The 23,124-nt window shown below is 38.6% G+C and overlaps 1 protein-coding gene across 9 annotated transcripts in view; it reads left to right on the plus strand.

Annotated features, from left to right (window-relative positions):
* The window catches only part of LOC116170264 (voltage-dependent L-type calcium channel subunit beta-2), a 272,421-nt gene that overhangs the window by 130,093 nt on the left and 119,204 nt on the right, over positions 1 to 23,124 (plus strand). For all 9 annotated transcript variants that reach the window (XR_004145199.1, XR_004145200.1, XM_031486525.1 and 6 more), the window contains one exon: positions 4,707 to 4,742. Coding sequence is in view for 7 of the 9 variants with exons in the window: in XM_031486525.1 (XP_031342385.1) it covers positions 4,707 to 4,742 (36 nt within the window). In the remaining 2 variants the exon portion in view is untranslated. The remainder of the gene's footprint in view (positions 1 to 4,706; positions 4,743 to 23,124) is intronic.

A 23,124-nucleotide genomic window follows, 5' to 3' on the forward strand; every position in this document is an offset into this window, starting at 1 on the left:
TGGCAGTGCGCATGCGCTAAACCAAATTTTGAAACTGGTGTTAAATTTTCTTTTATTCCAAGTGGCTATGTATCAAATTTCATTTAAATACCTTCATAAATAAGAAAGTTTGCAATTCGGTTTATGTATGGGCGAGATGACAAGAGGGCACTGTGAATGCTGATCGATTAGGCTCAACTTTTGGAATTGCGATTGATATGGGTAAAGCTATGCGCATATTGAATTTCATGCAATTCGGTTCATAACTATCGGAGATGTCAAAAGTGCCTTCTTTATTTTTTGGCCTACATTGCCAATTCACGAACTCCGATCTAGAAATTTGATAGAGAATCCACCTACAAAATTTCATCGTAATCGGACAGACGGACATACACCGCAAAATGATAAACTCGCTGGGAGCTCGTTAATAATTCAAAATCTCTGGTTGTAACTGCTATTCACTTCAAACAGACGCATTAACACAACACACCGAGAGATATTGCTTTAAAATTTTACTTCTTTGAATGTACTCAAGCTTCTATTTAGACAACACTGGGTTCATTGTAATTACAGATTACAGATAACTTGGCAGTTTGATCATGAAAACTCCCTTTAACGGGTACTGATAAACAAGTACTTGTTCGTACTCTTGACTTTTTAAATTCGATTTAAAACATTCACGTTTATCACGACGACTTAAATCGCGTAATACTCATAGACTCTCATAACTTTCTTCTACAACAAGAACTTTACGATTACACACACTGTCTTCCCATTAAAACGCTCAAATAGCGGTAGAACTGCCAATACCTAAAACGATGAAGGGTTACGTTTCAGCGTCCAGGAAACCCACCAAACAAGCGACGATGAACGTCTGTCTCCTCTATTTAAAACAAAATTCCCTTGATTTACTCTTCCGTCTCCATTTTCTTAACAAATTAATGCGTCATTGAACGATAAGCTGCACCTGTATTTTCTTATCTTGAAACTAATTACCTTAAACCGATATAACAAAACTTCAATCTATTTTTTATTTTTTATTTTTATTTAATACATAAAGTACAAGGTTTTAAACACAGTTAACCACTAATAAATAAATAATTCTAATGCAAAACTTTGATGATTTAACTAATATCTTAAATTAATTTAAAAGAGGATGAGTAATACAAGTAAAATTGTTGTGTAAAAAGCGTCATGTAGACGTTTCTTCGGTCGAAACACCAAAAATGACGGGAATTGTTTGTAATTGCATAGTTTTCGTTTTAACCTTCTCGCTTTTGTAAATTATATTATATTTTGTAGGCGCATCTGGTCAAGTATGCGTACTAACATCTAGTAGTTGGGATAAAATGTTTTATTCTTAGCCAAAATCTGTGCTGATAACGAAGGCGAAGGGGTTTCGAAAAACTATGCGTTTCATATTGGAAAAGTATGCACGTTTGAGGCATTTCGTCGTGGCTGGCGTTGATCTAATCTGATCGTGATTGACGATTTATTTAAAAATTCATAGAGAAGTAGTTTATTTTATGGTGGAAGTGGTGTTTCCTTAAATACTGGAGACAAAAAGAAAACGAGGTTGCTAGCTTCGCGACGGTTGTAGAGCGTGTACATTTACGCAAAATTCTCGGGCAGTCAGTGCTAATTGTTTTGTTGAAGGTGCAGTTCGTCATTTTTTATAATAGACAAGATTTTCCCCTCAACTTCGTACGCTCGATATTGATTGATATAGGATGACGGAAACTCAGCGTGCAGAATGTAAAACTGTGAACATATCGGCACGGTACGACGTAAGTGACATGTATCGATCGCTACGTCAAATAGCAGAGCATAACATCAAAGAAAAAAGAGGTTTAAAAAAATCCAAAAATCGGAACGGGCAAATATACACTCTAAAAAACTAAACTTCTTGAAATATTTGCATGATAAGTAGTTTTTCTGTCATATCTTCGGAAATAATCGAAATTTTATGGTTTTCTTTACTACGTGATAATAACCGTTTAATTGCGGAACTTCTCCCGAATTTAGCCATCGTCGTACCTTCTATGGTTTCCTAGATCCTCATGATCATTTATGGTACAAAAAGAATCTCTCTCGAATTGCTCCGAATGTGCTGCAGCGATTCATATTTCCACTGCTCAACATTCTGCAGGCATGCCTGATGCGTTTCTCACTGACGTGAATTAGTGATTTTTCGGTAGAAATTATGATAGTGTAGCGGGCACTAACTTACAAAATCAGAACCAAAAAGGCAAAATATGTCATACGGACGTTTTGTTTGCACCCAAAATAATGTTGGGTCGCTCGGTAATTTTCTTTAAACATTTAATTGAACACAATTTCGATCATGGTATTTGAATTTGAAGTCAACGTGATTTTGTTTTAGGATTATTTGTTGCTTAATTTTTTTATACAATCACGAAGTATTTATTTTATTAATCATTTAGAAAGATTAGGGACTCTAGTTATCTCATTTAAATCTGGTCGTTGCGATAAGAAATTTTGTTATCGCTGCTTAAGCCAATTAGTTTCAAGTTTCACCGACAAGAAGACACAGGCGCGCAGTTTATCCTTCGTCGACGCATTAAATATGATAATAAGGAAGGACGCAATTGAAAGAGAGAAGGTTTTTAAATAGAGGAAACGGACGTTCATTGTTTTTGTTTCGGTGGACGTTGAAACATAACCGCTTATTGTTTTAATGTATGGTAGTGCCGTATTTGAGCGTATTTGTTGCAAGACAAGTAGTTTTGCCAGTTACAACATTTTAGAAAAAAAGTTAGTTGCTATACGAGATTTTTATTACGCCGTTTAGAGTGAGTGTTTAAGTAGAATTAAAGAAGACGATTAAAATAATAAAACTCTTTTTACTTCAGGATTAATTTCCTAGCATAAGCGAAAACCATGCGTCGAACAAAGAAAAACCAGAAGATCAAATTTGCTCAAAAATAAATGAGGATTTAAAAAATAATTCTTATTTTAAGAGAAATCAGTGGCGTAGTATTTTTTCTTCAAAAATATTCAATGCAAAATCCGTACGGACGCCATTGGTATAGGAAACAAAAGATTTTGCACATCAGAAAATGCATCTTGATACGTAGAAGACATGTACCAAATTTCGTAAAGATGCCTACAATTATCTCTATTTCTCTATTTTTTTTAATCTCAATAATTAAAACGTTTAGGACATTCGTTCATAGGAAGTTTTTTTTTCAAAATGGATCCAAGAATCATCGCCTTAAATATTAGTATGTCTTTAAAGAACACCCTGTATATAAAATAAACCCTGTGTGCAACTACCGGTGACCGACTTAATTTTATTTCTGGCCGATTCACGTCAATTTCCTCACGATTCACGACGCGAATTGCTCCGCGGCTTAACCTGAGTTTCTTGTCGGCTTTACGCGAACGCTATCGTGACTTAACGCACATTACTCCGACCACCTACCAACAACCTAATTCCTACCCTTTTTTTCTAATTCACACCTATTCCGTGGTCCCTCCACAAATAACATAATTTTTTCCAACCAATGCCTTTTTCAGGTCGCCGTATGCTTACGATATCAAATCTTCTCTATGAGCCCCCACACTTTGGTAAATCGTAGCGACTTTGATTTTAAAGTTAAGAAATACGTTTGATGAATAATGTGAACCTGAATAAAATGCAACACTTTGGTAATGAAAAAGTTGAATTTAGTGATACAGGATGTTCACAAAAAAATTTTCATACTTCAAAGTGCCATGATTATTTTTACTTATTTCTTTCAAATGGAACTACCACTATTTAATTTCTCTATACGGTAGTCTTCTTGTGTGCTCTTCAATTTTTATAAGGGGTGTCCTGTACCAAAAGGTTATTCAATATTTTTCACAAAATATTCACACATTCACAAATTAATTAATTACGTGTTTATAAACAGGGGTAGGCCGTGATAATAAAAAACCAAAGAATGCCAGACACATACAAAAAAGCCGAACGGTTTACCGTTTCGTGTGTGGGGCGAAGGCTGCCGATTCGGTGGTGGACTCGGCGAAAACCGACTTTCCCTGATGCACTAACTTCGCTAAAAATCATGGTAGTAGGAATGTCTGGTCTTTCTCAGTCCGATGCAGCATATATGAGCTTAAAATTTTTGACGTCCTCCTTATGGTTGTCTGTGAAGGAAAGAAAAAAATATCAATCTGTGTACGATAAGGAGATTAAATTCTTGTTACAATAGGCAATAGGTGGTTGAAACTTATTTGGGCACAAAAAGACACCCCAACCAACTGTTCTAAATAACAATAAAAAGTTTGTGATGTTGTAACAACTCTAAGTAACACTTAGGGTGCCCTAAATTTGATTGAGTCCATTTTGGACATTAGACACCCCACATAAATAAGTCATACGCAAAAGGTTAAATTTTGTATCCCTAAAGTTTGATACACAACCCCAGCTAATAAATTTTAGAAAAGATACCTTTTGTACTACCAAAATAATAATGGAGGTTCACTTGAGAACTTTCAAATATTTGCATAATGAAGTTTGCTTATTCAACGAAGCGAACAGTACACGACTTAATAATTAATAATACATCACATTATGTCTACTCATATTGTCAGTATGTTATCGAAAACGCAAAGACAAAATTACCTGGTCTTTAGTCTCGCTAATTTCGTCATTATGAAAAATGGTTTTGCACGGTTACGCCCTAAGCATTTTTCGATATTAATTGAATTTTTATTTGCAGGAATCGTCTCCGACTTTGACGCTGATATCGTCAAAGGTAAGTTAGTTCACTTTTCCTCCAAGCTAAACTGGAACGTTCACTGTGGTTAGATTTCAAATATTTAATTACTTCGTAAAACCATTTTCATAATTAATCGCTTCTTTATTTTCAATTTAGGAGAGGTGTGATTAAAATTATGCCACAGATCATCACGGCCGAGTTCAAAGGTACGCGAAGCTTAAGCGTCGATCAATCATGAATAAACATAATCTTTCAAGTTTTTATTTTAAACGCGCGGGTTAAATAAAGCCGTCAATGTTAAAACTCTTCAGTTACACCTTAATTAATTAAGTTTTCGTCTACTATTTGTATTATCATTTTTTTCCGGTGAACGAATCGAAATTAGTAAATGAAATACATAGCTAAATTATACAGGGCAACTAATAATTTTTTTCAAATTACAAATATAAATTATAGCTCCTTTTAGAATATTAAATATCGATATGCATTCCATTCGAAAACGAATCGATTTAAGATTAATGGTCTAATTGAAGTGTATTTAATTTAAAGGTTCCTTTGCACTTAGAAAAAAATGATGTAATTTAAAATTTGAATTAAAGACGTGTGGGTTTGTTGTAGGTTTATTTTATTTAGTGTATATGTTTTTTTGTAATCGTACGTGCACGATATACCGTTAGAAGTATTATATACAGGAACTATTAATAATTGTATCTGTATAAATTAATACCTACAATAAACTACGTGTCATCGAAATGCTGCTTTTTTCTATTCATTTGCCATATAAGCACAGATTTGATTAAACCATGGCTTTTAATTTACAGATTATATAGTTCGTTACTGTGAATCACATTTCATCCATAGACACCAAAACCTCCCATTCAAATGAATTCCATTTTAATTGTGTATCCCATGTCTTAATTATACAAGTTACTCCTCCAGAGTTTCAGGAGTAGGTACCTATACTAGAAGTTAGCACCAGTTATTACCAAAAAAATGAAAAGCCATTAGTTAATTAATTAAAGAAACAAATTTTGAGAATGCAGGTCGCATCGAGATATTTTGAACCTTATTATTTCATTATCAGCTGGTATCCTATTCTCTTTCACTGTTCGATGAAGTCGAAATGAGGAAGACACCTCACAGACAACTCAGTGTTATATGACCTTTTTACACCACTGCATAGGGTAAACTTGGAAGGATCAGCTTTTGTCATCAATGGTGGATTTTTTCTCCACCGAGCTGTGTAGAAGAGTGGTGAAACATTCCAATTATACGTCACCAAATACGTTGACTACCTAAAAATGCACTACAACTGCCGACCATGACTTAAGCAGAAAATACTTTAGATACATTGAGATTTGACCTGTTTTATTGAGCCCTCTCCAAATTCAACTTGACATCCCTACCACCAACATCCGAAGCATCCCGCAAACATTGGTTGAGAACTTACCCACAACTACATTGTGGTTAGGACACCATAAGAGTCCACTCCTCTGGTGATGGTAGGTTTCAAAGTTTGGTCTTGACCCCGTTTCTATCTCCAAGGAACTAACTCAACAGCCTCTTCCTTCCACAATTTTCTGCAACGAGGGGGTGCAGGTTGTTGTGGATGTCGGAAGGCTAGGGTTAAGTGCTCAATGGTTTCATGATTACTGTAAGGGAAACTTTTGCACTAACTCCTCCAACCAGATGTAGTTGACGCAACGCATGCTGACCAAGGCTGCCTTATATGGGCTGAGGGAAATTACATACTTTGAGGAGCCGAGTCACATAATAAATAGTACTCTAAATTTTCCTTATTCTGTGGCCGAGGGGCCCGGCGACAGTTAAAGGTCGACGTCTATAAAACGTGTACCTATTTTTTCCCCTTTTCTTCATAGTTCGATGAGCCTCGTATACGAACGGGGGGTCCAAAAAATGTGCGTCGGGTCTCATTTAATGCGGAATTGAATGCCCTATTTGTCAATTTTGATTGCGACTGAATTCGAGAAGTAAAATAAATGGATTTAAAACCAAAGTTTAGAATTTAAAATATCCTTTATGGAATCTGAGGGTCGAGAAGTGAGACAAACAATGTAATTGTATGAACGAAACGTCTCTTTAGAGCTCCATTGGTAGAAAAATGCAAGTTAGTAAATGTGGACACCTGAAACGCTATAAATCACAATAATAATATAATAAACAATCGAACGTGTTTCCACAGCAAAACTGTCATCATCAGCAAACCTTTAAACTAATTACAAGTGAAAGTGAAAGTTTACCTCCTTTATTAGGAAGCGATTATTTTTACAGTTTAACTCACTTTTACTGCTTATTTGCTTAACTAGGAACATATCATATACTGTATGATTATTTCCAACCATATGTGCGGATAACGCTAGATTTTACACAACATCACTTTTGAAGTGATATACTTGATTACAGCCTTTAACAAGGCACTTTGTACATTTACGATTTATCCTTCCGGGGTCATATGGATTACCTACAATTTTTTGTATGCCTACTATCATCTGAAATTGTAATAGGTTGTAAATTTAATTTGGAAAAGATTTGAGATAACCCAGTGCATGAAGGATAATTGGGTAATTTAACATATTTCTTATCTAATTTACTAGTACAATCCCCTAACGCTGTTACTTTTTAATCGACTTTTTTAATCTATGTTTCCTAATTAACTGCATAATTAATTCATAAATTAATTCTTAGGAAACACCGTTTTACATAGCGATTTGTGTGATGGTGCTCAATTGTTTCATATAATTTTAATGTGAAAGTGTAAAATTAATTAACGAAACGAAACAGTTGTATGAAGCATGTTTATCCTGTATCGGCGGTTCAAATCATTAGTTATGATTTTATGAATTTCTTAGTGCTAGCCACCGTGGTGCTAGCATAGATCATGATACTTTGGTGCTAGTATCCTTACGGGAAACATCTATATCTAACGTGATCCATTCTTTTTCTTTTTCAAAGGTAAATTTTATTGACGAACTAGCAGACGCGGAAAACTTCCTACCGCCTTTCAGTCAATGTCCCGGTCCGTAATAGTCGGCACCGGGCTACTCGGCTTCGAGATAATTCGGTTCCAGGACTATTCCGCTCCGAGATTACTCGGCTGAAAGAGTGCTCGACTCTAGGATAACTCGGCTCTGGGATAACTCACCTCTGTGACTCAACTCCAGGACTATTCGGCTCTAGGATTATTAGGTTTGTAGAATATAATTAGATTATGATCTGTTTTTCTTCTCATCGACTTTATGTTTCTCTTCTTCAGAAAATTGTCACTGATTTTTTTTGCAATTTTGTTAGACTTTGGGTTTTCGTTTCGACAATGGCCTTCAATTGCTTCTGCTATTCTAGAAGTTTTTCCTAATCTTCACTTTTCCTTCACTCTTACCCTACTGTTCGTTGTTACGTTTCAGGCTCTCGTTTCTGCGTCCCCTAATTTTTGGATCTAACATTTACATAACTTGTTTTGCTTCTGTCACTCGCTTGGATATTTCCATTTCTATTTCATCTTTTTGTTTTTCTAATTCTCCTTGTAATCCTCCTGTTAATTAAGTTTTCAATATGTTATGTTGCCTCGTCTTCAACACACGTATCTTTTTCTCTGTTTTTATTATAATTTGTTGCTCCAACTCCTCCATTCCCCAATTGCACAACTTAGTTCCACTCTTTCTCTTTTTTAAACCTTGTTCTTCAAGATTGATATCCTGCCAGAGGAAACGATCATTACTAAAAGCCGTCTCCACAGAAAGAGCTCCACTAATCCAGCACCAACGAGAGGGGCAAATTAAACATGGGATAATGACATGATTGAAGCAAGGTTTTGAGCGTACAAAATGAGACGTAAGAGGAACATGAATCTGACGAATCCAGGAAATTGGGGAGTCGTATCAATAAAGTTTAAATTTTTTGATACGGCCCTCCACTTTCCTGGATTGGATTAGTTTCGCATGTGACTTTCCTGGTCACCGCATTCCAGGAGCGGCTTCCCTTCGTGTTCGTAGCACGCGTCCCACGTTTTTGGATCCTTTCCCTGAAGGTGAATTTGGAAGTCTCTCTTGATTTCCTGGTTCCTTCTCTCCTCCGGGTTGGCCTGAGGGTGACATATGGTGGTTGTGCGGTGTTAACATCCCCCGTGTCTTTGCGCGGTCCTAAGTGACAGAGAGGAACTGGAGCCCATTGTTAGATATGATATGACTCCAAGGAACCCGTATCGTCCAAAAATTTCTCGCTCCAGTAAATTTACCACAGCGTCGGTGGTGGTGAAACATCGACATACTGTAGACATCTGTTACCACACCAGGATGAATTCGGTTCCCCATTGTTGATTCGACGTAAAGGAACCATTCCGGAAGGCGGAAGGTGGCTTCGTGTATCGACCCGCGTTTTGTGCTGTGCACACCTAACATCTTAGGACGTAATCTCGCACGGGGTTGCCTATCTTCAGCTAGAGATATTGGGTAAGGACGGCGCGGGTCTTTTCTTCGGCGGTGGCTGCGTCATGGTAAGTTTGCATGACGTCGTCGTACATTTTCGAGGCTCTTATCATAAGTCGGCCTTGATTGCATAAATGTGGCGGATGTGGTCTTCCAAATTGTCGGAACGGATAACGATGTCGTCTAGATAGACTAATGCGAACTACCTTAGTAATCCCGCAAGGACCTGTGTCATTAATTTTTGGGGCATTTCTTTAGCCTCTTAACTGATAGGAGGCGCCATCGGGAGTTGAAACGACTGTCAGCGGTCTTGACTCATCCTTCAAACGCACTTGCCAGTAGCAGGATTTGAAGTAGATGTAGACCACCGAGAAAACCCTTGCGGTCCCCGTGTCTAGGATGTTTCCCGGATGTGTGGCAGGTTGGAGCTGTCGTGTTTGGTTACGGAGTTGAGACTTCGGTAATCTACCCAAAATCTAGGCTTGAGGTCTTTCCACGACGATAGGAAAACGTGAACTGTATTCTGATGTGCTCATCTTGATGATTCCTGTCGCCAACATTGTTTTGACTTCCTCGGCGATTTTCTCTGTCGAGTAACGGTACGGATGGACTCGAAATGGGACGTCCTGACGTAATATCTCGTTCTCCAATGCACGCAGTCGTCATCCAGGACGGATTTGTATTTATAGAACCATGGTTGTCCCATTATGATTTGAGATACGAGGACGGATGCTGCCATGAAAACGTCTTCTTCAGTCTGGTTGCCGTATGGTGAAACATCAAATGATGTTCGGGCGGTGATGCGGATGTGCCACTTCAGCAGTGGTGTTGATGCGATGTTCGATGATGCTGGCGAGGTCCTCTGGGATGATATCGTGTGTAGACCCCGAGTCGAGTAGGGCTAGTACTTTGGTGCCGGGCACGGTAAGTGTTGGTAGGCCGGCGTTGGGAGCGGAGCGGATTAGCCCGCTGGCAATTTTCCCTGGTCAGCGAGACGTACTGGGCATTCCCGATGGAAATGATATCCCGGGCATTTGTGATCGCATAGATTTGTCCGTTCTCCTTGTTATCTGCCTCGATGCTGCTGCCAAATTTCGTTAGTTCGAGAAGCGTCCGCGACGGATTCTGGAGTGTAACAGCGTCTATAGGAGACGGAGGGGGTCGTTGACATTGTGGATGATCCTTTTTACAGTTGTCGCCTTTCTTTGGTGAAAGGTATCGACGAACTTTGTGTTTGTTCCTTGACTAATAACTCGGCGTATCACGTCGTTGTCGTACTTCTCCAGGGAAGCTTGTTTCAGGGCCGCATAGTCGGGGGAGTAGGTTTGATGCAAAGGCCGTTTCTCTCTCTTTGGTGTCGCTTTAGGGGCAAAGTGTTTTAGTGCTGATATAAAGTTTATATGGGGGCCATTAATGAAGATACCATCTAACCTTTTATGTTGCTGCGGTATACCGACTTTATGGTTCAGTGGTAGAGCGTTGGACTATAAATCCTGAGGTTCAAACCTGGGTTGAGGTGAATTTTTCATCTGCGGCAGAGATGGGAATTACCTTATACCAATTTCGAGCATTCTGCCGGCTACTCCGAATTAGGTTTTCCTGCAGTTTTCCTAATTCGTAAGGTAAATACCGGAGTAGTATATAACAACTTAAGACCTTCTGCTGAGGCACCTCTAAAAAGCATTATGCGGGTCACTCTGTAATTGGGCGCAAGCCTGTTGAGGGCCCAAAACAAGAGAGGGATCGAGGAAGAAATCGCAGGTGGAATTTTGTACACCATACATCCATTTTCTGTGGAAATCCATGGATATCCACCGGACATCTTTGGACATCCTCGGAAATCCTCTGGATATCTTTGGATATCAACGGATCTCCATGTACATCCTCGGATCTCCATGGACATCCTCGGATCTCCATGGACATCTTCGGATCTTCATGGACATCCTTGGATCTCCAGGTGTGATATACTAAGACATATATGTTTTTGGAAATTCGCTGACGTCTTCGAATATGCTCTAGGACCTTTAATTACACACCTAGGTGTTGGAAAGCCGGGAATAGCAATTGATGAGAGAAGTTCAGAAATATTCCCTAGAAATCTTACCATTCGATATCTGTTGCAATCGTACTAAAATACAACAAAAAAGTCCATCACAGGTTTTTGGCGCATTTTTGCAAATTTATTCGTAAAAAGGTAGCTGCTGGCTGGCTGGCAGCAATTGCGGTCCCATAGAAGAACGCTTGTAGAAAGACGAGGAGTGTACATGCACCTACCGGGGCCGTGTAATTAACAACTTTAGAGACGGGGCTACATGTGGAGGGTCGCCGAAATCTGGGTGGCGTCCCCTACCCTGCTATACTAACCTTGAGATTTTTAAGTCTTTTCCTATCTTCTTTCATAGTTTTGATCCGATTGCTTTCAAATTGGTGTCGTCGGATAGATTTTAAAAACGCGTACAACTTCTGCGTTTTTTGCTAGGGGCGAAATTAGCTACCTTTTGCAAGGCGCGCGTCTTCGAGGGGTAGTCGACTTAGAGCGCCTAAAAGTTTCTTAGAGGTTTAGTCGCGGTCTCCCTATTTTGTGGCAGCTTTTAGCAAAATGAACGGGACGTCGGAAGTGGATACCGACATAGGGAATGTGTAGCCCTCGACAAGATCTTACTGATGCTGGAGTCAAAACTTCAAATACGATGTATATCCTGGCTTTACTCGTCGTAGTCGATCGGTGCTGGCCCTTCCATTGGAAGCATCCAACAGCCAACAACATGATGACTTTTCAACGATGACACGTGCGTCTTCACGTAAGTGAATTTTTACGTAGGTACGGCTCGCTTTCGATATTTTCTGTAATTTCGGTAGCAAAGACACAAAATTTTAGGCGAATTCAAAATAACCCAATAACCGTTTTGCGCAGTGAGAGAATAATCTTAATTTTGGAACATTTTTTTCCCCGTTTTTTTTGTTATAAAACCTGACACAATTTTTGTGGGCTGTACACAGAAAAATACGATCTTTAGAAATAATTTAATACACATGTTGAATTATGTAATTGAAAGAAAAAGTTCGACGTGGCACTCCAAAATTTTTGTTTCAAAAATCCGTTATTTTTCGATTCCTTATGCCTCATTCATAGTTTATCTGTTGTGTTAATCCGACTCATCCGTTCGCATTTATGTTTGCTTCCTCTTCTGGGTCTACTTCTAGGTCTGCTTTTAGCTAGACAATGACGCATCCTATGCCATTCCCAATTCTTGGGGAACATCTCACGCCTAACGGGCTCTGGAACCACCCTTTCTGCGTATGCAGAGTAGGATCTTTAAAGGGAGCAGCAGCAGAGAGATTCGTGGTCGTAGCGCGTTTTTTCAATATCACCATGAACTGTTCATCTATCCATCAAGGACCTCTTCGGGTTGCTAGAACTCGTGTTACTTAATTAAGTTTGTTTTTTTAGCAGAATACGGTGCGTCGTACCTCTATATCGCCTGCACTGTCTTCTTTAGGGAAAGAAACATTCGCCTACACGACGAAGATGGTGCAAATCATAGGTCTTCTTCCGAGTTCCAATACTAACTAAATTTAATAGACATTTTCTCTAGTTTAAAGCAGAAAGCCCATTTAGTTACTGAAAACTGTACCTACTTAAATTTTACAGCTTTCCACCGTACCTCAGTCAACTCATGTTTTTCAATTTTGCAAATCTGGAATTATACCAGGTGGGTGGTAATAAAACAGGATGACTGCAATTAATTATTGCAATGCGAGGCCACCTTCTGTGTCTGATATGACTGGCCTAGTTTTGCAAAGTAGATTCGTCATTGCCTTGCAGTATGTGCAGCATCACAACCTGCCTTTATATTATCAACTCCCAATTTGTGAGGACGTAGAATATGGCATCCCAAAGCCTTTTGAGTTTTAACCATAATATCTCGGTAAGGGATGATCACTTCTTAGTGATTGTCACATTTAAAAATTAGAATTACGTGTAGATGGTTCTTAAACATCTTTATTGCCGAAATTTAAAATAGCTGTGAAGCTTTTAATATTCTATCAAGTGTTATTGGCCTCGAGCACATTAAGAAATTTTACCAGTTGTCAAAGATTGAATTATTACCGCCGGTTGCCATCAACTATTCACCGAAGAAAACGCATTTTTCTTCTTGAAACGAAATTAGTGACTAAGTGATGCATAAATTCATGTAAAAACGTTATTGTTATTGACTACATGATGGGGCGCGCTCATTTAACTTCGCAAAGTCGTGCGACCGCCAACTTCGGATAGGTACATGAATGCAAATGAACTCATTATAATTTAATCTGAAATAACCACTTTTCGATAAAAGCAGACAATATAAATGATGTTAATTTTCGGTCATTTTAAATCATCGATGCGACTATTTATTCTCAGAATAATATCTGATCTTTCTTAACGAAACCAGTTGAAATATTCTATCTGGGAGTGGTAGGACCAGTACATGCTACATTATTTTCAATGCCTAATTATTGTTTACATCTCAAGGTGACCGTATATGTATGTGTAGTCATAAATACTTCTATATTTTTTAGTCAGGTAAATTTGGATACCTGTTCTTTAATGCAAGTTGGTTTAGAATCTACTTAACGCCAGTGATGCTCAACATTTTATACGGGTTTTTCGTCTAATTAGTCTTATTTCCTCGCCAGCGCTATCCAACTACAAATTCCTTTTAGATAGGTTGCTGTGAATAATTTGTGAAAGTGAATATTTATGGTTGGCGTTATAAATTATTTTTTTGGTCAATTTTCTGTTCTAACGGATATGTCACCACCGAGTAGCAAACAGCTTGTAAGGCACGTAGGAATCTTCCTTTACGGCTGTTTAATGAAATAATCCCGTGCAAAATGATCGGAATTTAATAACATTAAAATACGAGAAGCTTAATAGTTAGGCAGCATTTAGAAAGGGTTAATCACCACATTTTTGGAAAAGTTCGCTTGGATTAGGATAGAAATTTTCTAAACTCAAAACTAACGAAGAAGTTATTTAATTAACTCAATAAATTAAGCTTAAGAAGATTTGGGGGTGTGGGCGTGAGGTTCAAACGCCCTTAAGCCCGTAGGGTAACGTTCAGCGGGTACAAGGCCCGGGGGTCCCGCATAATTATGATTTGGTGACCTCTTGTTAGCCCAGAATGAAAAATTTGCTAAACTAAATTATTTAAGAAATCTGTGTGGGGTAAATACACTCCGGAAAGTTTGACCACGGATCAGTCACCCCATGAAAACTTGCCCCTGAACATTCGGAATTCCATAATGGAAGATTTTCGCGAAAAATGTATGTTTCCAAGAAAACTACCCTCAAGAATTTTCGTCCCTCGTGCCCGGGGTCCTATTCATATTATAAATAAACTTTTGCCCTATTGTGGTTCACCACTTGGCTGCCATATTACATTTTATAATGCATATGCTCTTGCTATTGTTTGAGCCTTGTTCATCCATCCGCCCGTCCTACCACCCCCACTTCTGCTGTTTTGCACTATTTCTGGGGGAAAGGTCCTGGAATTTTTCTGCGATAGGTAGCTTAGACCTCGAAGGAATGCCAAATGGCTTTCACATTTTTACCACCCTCGCGTTAGAACTGCACTGCGAGAATTAATGATCCTCTACTTTTTTTTATCTTTTGGGAAGCAGTCTAATAGATGGCTCCATTTATTTTTGGATTTTGAACCACACAATTTTGGCGCGCATTTTGCCGGCTACGTGCTTTTTGGTTATCGATTGTCGACCTTCGTCTTCCTCTTTCTTCTGTGAGCTGTAACAGAGTGCACTTCATTTTAATTAAAAACAGCTGAGGAGTTAGTTGAGAACGCATGGAATTTTAATTGCCATCATCCATATTTTAGTAATCTCTGGCGATTAGATTCATTAATTTGGGGATTCCGGAAATATTGTTAGTGAACGGATTCGCCCTTTAACTCCGTAAGAGGATTTTATAATTGCGTTTTTGCACGCCATTTGCATTGTCCGTAATTGAAATGTACATTTTCTTTAGGTTTCAGCTGAAATATGTCATATTACACTTTCCATTGACGATTGTTGTATTCTTGTATTCATCTATAATTAGCCCTCTTATTTATTTTGCTGAAAATGGGTCACCAAGTCATGAGAGAGATTTGATATCGGGATTTCGAGCCTAAACAAATGAAACAACTGCCGTAACTTTTAGCGTATTAGTATTAACTATTTTGCCCTTTCTGGCTTATATACTTATCGCATTCAATTAATTTATTTTTTCAGTACCTACGAGTGAATATTACTGTAGGGAACTCTGCAGCTTGTGAGGTTTTCTTTCATTTGCAGGTTTTTGGATCCGGGAACTGAGCCCACTCTTTGGGGTCGACATCTAATTTAAATCAAAGTAAGTGTTGCAACGAAGTTATGAAGATCATCTTACCTAGAATGAACTACCGCTGTGGAAGATTCTCAAGCTCTTATTTCGTGTTTAACCCCTTGCCCCCGATGGCCGTTTATGCGGCGGGTTTGAGGAAGCGCAGCGCCAACTCTGCCTACCCGTTATAGTAGATCTACCGAGGATAAGTATTCAGATGCCTTGAAGATAAGTGCTTCCTGAGGTTCTGCACCAAGTGATGAACCATCGGTGGATGGTCGCGTCAGACAGAAATCCACTGGAAAGACAAAGCCTGCTCCTTTTCGAGCGAAAATGACGAACACTTGGCGTGATGAGGAAGATGTCGTCCATGTACACCTGCTGCATCTCTGAAGCTCATCCGCCGAAATACTTCGCCGCCGAAACGCCTCGCCGCCAAAACGCGCCCTGTCGAAACTGGTTGTGATTCGTGGCACTAGCGTTTCCCAATAAGTTCGACTATCCTGGCATACCCTCTTCAAAGGATTCTTCCGATAAATATACACAACCTCGTATTGAAGTCACTACAATCTCTTAGCAACCATGGAAGACTAATTAATTAGAAGGCGACGCAGAAATCGAAATTAAAAGATCGATTTGCAGAAAAGGCGTCGTGGACTGTTAAATGTTAAATTTTCAATCGGGCCAAATAAACAACAAATTTGAAACATTTAACAAATCAAAGAACTTGAAATCTACAATCAACTTTCAAAGTCCTAGAAACATTGGACACAAAAAAGTGGTAAAAATACATATGCTACAAAAGGAGTTTAGGGAAGCCCTTCTATTGATTCTATTCATTGACAATCTAGTCTTGTGTCTTAAAAATATTTAAAATTGTATATAACCATTTTTAATTTACATTCCATTGATCATATATTGACCCGATATCGCTGAGGGTTCAGAAAATTATGAAAATTATGTGAATGCATTGCTGTCCAAAGCACCTGGTTGCCCAGTGTGATCCATACAAAAGTACAAAATGTTGAGATGGAGTTGCTTCATTTTCACAATCACTTCACAACATTTTTATTTTACAAGTAATCGCTCGGCTTGAGCAACTTAACAAGAGATTCAAATTTTACTCGTAAACACACGTGGCAACGTTTTTAAAAAACACCTTAAATCTAAAATTGCACCCTAACTTTCCCAAAGACTACTTACCCAAACCAAATTTAATGCTCATCAAAATCTGTCACTTACTTCTTTGATCTTCACGGTATGAGTTCTTCTTACCGAGAGAATACCTATCGGACATATTTGCTATTTTATTATTAATAGGGCGTTATGCGCAGGTGCACCATCCTGTTGGAACCAACAGTTTCCAACTTATGTTGTTTGTGCGTGTCGTAATACTTTGTATTCCTAATAAAACTACTCAATACAGTGTGTACTTTTTTTACGAACCATATAAAGAAATAAAGTTAAAGATGATGCATTGAGAATTTCTCAACGGTGTCTTGTAGAGCTCAAAATGTGGCAATGAGTAAGTGCTTTTTATTTTTTTATATCTGTTCAAATAAAACCAGAAAAAAATAAAAACGAAATCGGCAAATTTCGGTTTTTCTGGCATATCTTCGAAAGTAATCGAAGTTTTCTGATTGATCTGATTTTCTATTGACATATGGTTTCGGAAATCCCCATGATAGACTTCCCTATCTTGAACACAGTGTATAAAATGAACAGTGATTTGTAGAAAGTGGAACGAAGCGAAAATGTTCGGAACCGTTGTAACATTTGTCATTTTCACTTAGAATGAATAAAAAATTTTGTAAAAAAAAGTCTATGAAACCTGTGAAAAATACGAATAGAATGTGGCAGTAAATAATCATCCAACTGTGACGGGATTGCCATTATTTTTCAGAATATGGATGCCAATGTAATTTCGTAATTTAGCAAATTTATTGCTAACTACTTCATGTGTTAGTAAAAAAGAAGAATACCATTACTGATAATTGCGTAAACACGTATAAGAAAGTGTAAATCATAACTTTTTTGTAAGCGCTCCTTGAATCAGTAATAAACCTGCTAATTACTAACGTCCGGTAATCCACACCAAAAAACTGACGCACCTGTTTAATAGATAATTGAAAGTACCAACTTTTTAAATCCTTTTTTTGTTTTACTGTAAAAGGTCAAAATGTAACGACACACAAAGGTCCATAAAAACGCTCCATAATCGATCTACTGAAGCCGGAAAGTGTCATTTAATTAAGAATTTAATTCAATTAATTAAAGGGCGTATCTAAATTGCGCAAAAGTGACGATGTCGCTGTGTCAAGAAATACGAATCTTCCTACCTCGCCTAATCCGAACCGCACCCGCCTCGCTGAAATTAAACGTACCTACCTATACGATTCGGTAAAGAACTAGACCGAGGAAAGTTTTAACAGATAAAACGCAATAAACAGATCTTCAAGAGGCAATGATTATGTGGTCAATATACGCCGAAATACCACATTCCAACGAATTTAATGAACAAGTCCTTTAAAAGTAGAGAGAGCATAGAATTACATGGGCTATAAAGTATTCATTACATAGCGTCGGCTATATTATATAAAGCAGCGGTAGTCAATAGTTTTTGTTCGGCATTATTAACAAAGTTTTTTCAGCGTACGTTCCGATCTTAATTTATTTGAAACTACTTTAAATTTCTAATGCCGTATCTATTTAAATAATGCAGAAAGATTAATCGCCGATATAACTTCCCATCTTCAGACGAAGCAATCCCTAAGGTGCGCCCATTTTGGCGAGACGGTAAAGTCATAAATCGAAAAATCAATTTAATTAGAATAAAATTGATATATAAGAATAACAACAGTTGGTACTATCTACAATTAACAATCATATCTCCAATGGTTTTAGTTAAAGTAATTAGAAACTGTTTCGATCGTGTGTTACCTTTACGCTAATTTCAGTCTGTGTCGTTCTCTTCGGGATCCATCGGGAACATCGGCAAATCAAGTGAAATAATCCAGCCCAACATGATTTTCACAGATTATTATAGATACCTATCGATAAGAGTACTTTAATAGCAGAATTAAAGTTTTGTTATTCAGCCCTTGAAAGATGTATACACTTATACAGGTTGTGTGTTTTGTGGCATATAATAAGTTATTTGTTTCATAAGTACGAAAAATGCGCGTTTTCGGGACAAGGAAGTGTTGCTAGACGACGCGCCAGATGGCGAATGACTTTTAGTTCAACATTGACACGGTCCTATCTCGACATTTCAAAGGATCGTATATTTACAGGAATTAAGCTTTAACCTCACTTTGTTCCATTATGGTCCTGGTTGGGATAGATTTGTATTACAATAGAATTACTCTTGCGTATTTTAAAAGAGTTAAGCATTGATTAAAACCTAGAAATATACGTTTTTCATACTGGAACATCTCGTGTCATGTTGAATGACGTAACTATTTGTAATTTTTTTATTGTTTAACATTCAAGGTAAAATTACTTTTAGAACTAGTCCAAAAAGTAACCACTTTTTGTACAGTTACCATGGTGATACCGATGACTCACGAAATCGGTTGGAGAAAATAGTATATTGAAAGACAAGTGTTACAATGCGACCTATTGTAATACGACTATCTTGTGGCACGAGTGGCGACGCGAAGCGTAGCCACGAGTGTCCGCAAGATAGGAGTATTACAATAAAGCATTGTAACACGCGTTTTTCATACTATTTTTTCTATTTCGGTGCTTTAATTTAATTAAAAAAATCATTATCAGAAACTATAGGGAACATTAGAACTAACATGTTTTATGTTGGGAACACTTTTTATGCCGTTAAGTTTTAGGTTGGCAGCGTAGTAAGACTGACATTTTGAAGTTCAAACATGGAAGTACCCAACGAAGTACCTACTTGTACTAAATAGTAACTGCCAACTTAAGAGATGAGTTACCAAAAAAAACGACTATAATCACTGTCTTTGTACAACTGTTTTCGGTCGAAAACAGTTGTACAAAATCATCATTGTGACACCGAAATAGAAAAAATATTTTTTTCTATTTCGGTGTCACAATGATGATTTTGTACAAATGTTTTCGGCATTGTAACACTTGTCTTTCAATATACTATTTTCCCTATTCTTCATAGGTTACGAGGGATTCCTCTCACCATCCAGCGCATTGTTTAATTTGTTATTATTGAAATTCGATCTTGTTCTAAACTAGTTGCAAAGTACATTTGAGTTGGCATATCCTGTCCTAGGAACTGGATTAGATCCTTAATATTCAAATTGATGATTGCTTCGCTTTTTTCCTGGATTTCCACTATTCTAAATTACTTTTAAATCTTATCTTTTCTCTCGCGATTTTTTTTGCATCGATCTTTTCTCCTCTTCTATAATTTGCTTTTCCATTTTTTACTTCTCTCTCGAATTCTTTCACACACTTCGCCGTTGACGAACAGTGGTCGTTATAGCGTAGGCGGTACACATTTTTTCGCTGCATTTTGTGACAAAAGCATGAAACTGGGTACACGTGTTCATTAGGTCCAAATAAAACTTTTGACCCGCAGCACCCACCGAAATTTTCGTGTGGGTTCAAAATTTGAACACTTTTGATCAAAAGGGTGTTCAAGATTTTAAACCTGTAAAAATTGACGAACTTCGGCATTCTAGGGGTCGTTTTTGAATGACTTAGGGTCGCTGGTGCCAATGGCGGCATTAAAAAAGTTGCATATCTGACCCTTAGGCTCCAAATTTGGAGTATTTTCAAAATAATGGTTAAATTTTGAATTTGATAATTTTAACCCTGCGTGATGTTTCGGATGTCGATTCCAGCTAATTTGGACGTGCACTACACGTTAGAAATGTTATATTGAAGTTAAAACAGTTTCTGGTGTGTAAATAGGCCGTTAATCGTTCAATAATTTATTCAAAATTTGGAAATTCCATACTTGAAGGATTTTGCCGTTCTTGGTGTCGTTTCCCTATAATTTCTGGTTGCTGATGCTGATTTTGTATTCAGAAAACAGATGCGACTCATAGTTAGGCCCTTTTCATACTATTTTACCTATTAAAAGAGAATGTTCGGCGCAGTTATACCCTTGTTGCCCCGGATTGCAACAACTATTGAATGACAAAGAAAGACGAAAGAAACGGGCATTTCATTAAGATTCGGAAGTGGACATGTTCTCTGATGGGATATGCCGCCTATGCTTCCATTATTGCCCTCCCGGCATCGTTTGTTGGGAAATCTGTACTTCCAGTCAGTGTTGAGCTCACTCCACGACAAGTAACATCACGCAGCGAGCAAGTTCCGTCCCACTTGTGCCCCTTGAAGCAAGAGTGTCGCCAGCTGATGGCCCAGAGATAGGCAAGTTGACATACGAAGGATAAAAAAATTATTAACTGTAGGTATAGTGCAGAGCACATAAACTTTTACTGTTTTACTGTCTTACCTCTACAACCACAATAATTGTAATAAGGAATTATCGGTCAAGAAAACCAAGACACTTTGGTTGCTTTGCATTTTGCTACTTTTTTTAATCTCTAGACGGGGGCAGCTTCCCTTCCCTGCCTCCTCTGGCGATGCCCTTTCTTTGAAGTGAGGATATCGCAACGATACCGTGAAACGCCATCGATCGCGACGCAGTGCCTAGGTGTTCCCAGAAGTCGCCGAGGCAGCCCCCAAAGTCCATCAGACGGCGGGCGATACTATTAGGCCGCGAGTCATAGGCGTTTTAGGCCCTGTGCGTCGCTGTAGGAACTCTAACCGCATATTAAGAGACCGTTACCACCATAACCTGACCAGCCAAAAGCTGATTCTGACCGCCAGTCTTCGAGTGCCTCTTCAGGTACATCAATAGCACTGGTAGAAGACTGAACTTTGAGTAAAAGTGGATCCAATTTAGCCCCTTGGAACTTCGATGCACAGGCTTTGTGCCACTTTGTTTTGATATGAATGAAAGCAGCTTTAATCCTCTTCCCTTCGTTGAGTTGTTGTACCAGATAACCGGCCTCTAGCGTGTTTGCATAGGGAATCAGAACCAGCTTCCGGCTGGTCAGGTCATGGTGGTACCTAACGGTCTCTCAGTATGCGCGCAGATTTCCTACAGCGACGCGCAGATTTCCTACAGCGACGCGCAGGGCCTAAAACGCACTGTGACTCGCGGCCTAATCGTATCGCCCGCCGTCTGCTGGACTTTGGGGGCTGCCTCGGCGACTTCAGGACACGCCCAGGCACTGCGTCGCGATCGATTGCGTTTCACGGTATCGTTGCAATTCCTCATTTCCAGGGGCACGATTCGGACGGAACTAGCTCGCTGCAAGATGTTACTTGTCCTGGAGTGAGCTCAAGACTGATTGGAAGTACAGATTTCCCAACAAGCGATGACGGGAGGGCAATAATGGAAGCATAGGTGGCATACCCCGTCAGAGAACATGTCCATTTCCGAATCTTAATGAAATGCTCGTCTCTTTCGTCTTTCTTTGTCATTCAATAGTTGTTGCAATCCGGGACAACAAAGGTACGACTGCACCGAACATTATCTCTTAATAGGTAAAATAGTATGAAAAGGGCCTAACTATGAGTCGCATCTGTTTTCTGAATACAAAATCAGCATCAGCAACCACAAATTATGTGGAAACGACACCAAGAACGGCAAAATCCTGCAAGTATAGAATTTCCAAAATTTGAACAAATTATTGAACGATTAACGGCCTATTTACACACCAGAAACTGTTTTAACGTCAATATATCATTTCTAGCATGTAGTGCACGTCCAAATTAGCTGCAATCGACATCCGAAATATACGCAGGGTTAAAACTATCAAATTCAAAATTTAACCATTATTTTGAAAATACTCCAAATTTGGGGCCTAAGGGTCAGATATACAACTTTTTTAATGCCGCCATTAGCACCAGCGACCCTAAATAATTCAAAAACGATCCCTAGAATGCCGAAATTCGTGAATTTTTACAGGTTTAAAATCTTGAACACCCTTTTGAACAAAAGTGTTCAAATTTTGAACCCACACGAAAATTTCGGTGGGTGCTGCGGGTCAAAAGTTTTATTTGGGCCTAATAAACATGTGTACCGAGTTTCATGCTTTTGTCACAAAGTGCAGCGTTTACCTCGATATTCAGTTGTACCGCCTACGCTATTACACTCCATTCAAACTTACAAGGGGACGATAAACTAAAGCTCTCTGGTTGTCTTAGCTATTTAAAATTTCTTCTTCACTCGAAGGCTGTATTCTGCAATTTCTTTAAAAACAATTTCGCAAATGCCATATGATTTAGTCGCTCCTGCCTCTGATATTGAATCAGTGGAGCTGCTTTCGTTTCCCTGATGTGACGAATCCGACCCACCCCCATCGGACGCGATTCTTTTGACTTTGTTACTGTGTCGTATCAGAAATCATATAGGGCCGGTTGTGAACCAGTTCAAGGTCGCTCGCCACTTTTTGGCGACCTTGGAAAGTAGGCCAAAATGAAGTTCAACGGTCACCTGTCACTTGGAAGTGACCTTAGACGGTAGGTCAAATATCGATCGCGCCCTGGGAAATATGTGGAGGTGAAGCCCAAGCTTGTTGCAACTAGTGGTAACTCAAAGTGA

Source organism: Photinus pyralis, unplaced genomic scaffold, assembly GCF_008802855.1.
Source record: "Photinus pyralis isolate 1611_PpyrPB1 unplaced genomic scaffold, Ppyr1.3 Ppyr1.4_LG5, whole genome shotgun sequence".
NCBI lineage: Eukaryota > Metazoa > Arthropoda > Insecta > Coleoptera > Lampyridae > Photinus > Photinus pyralis.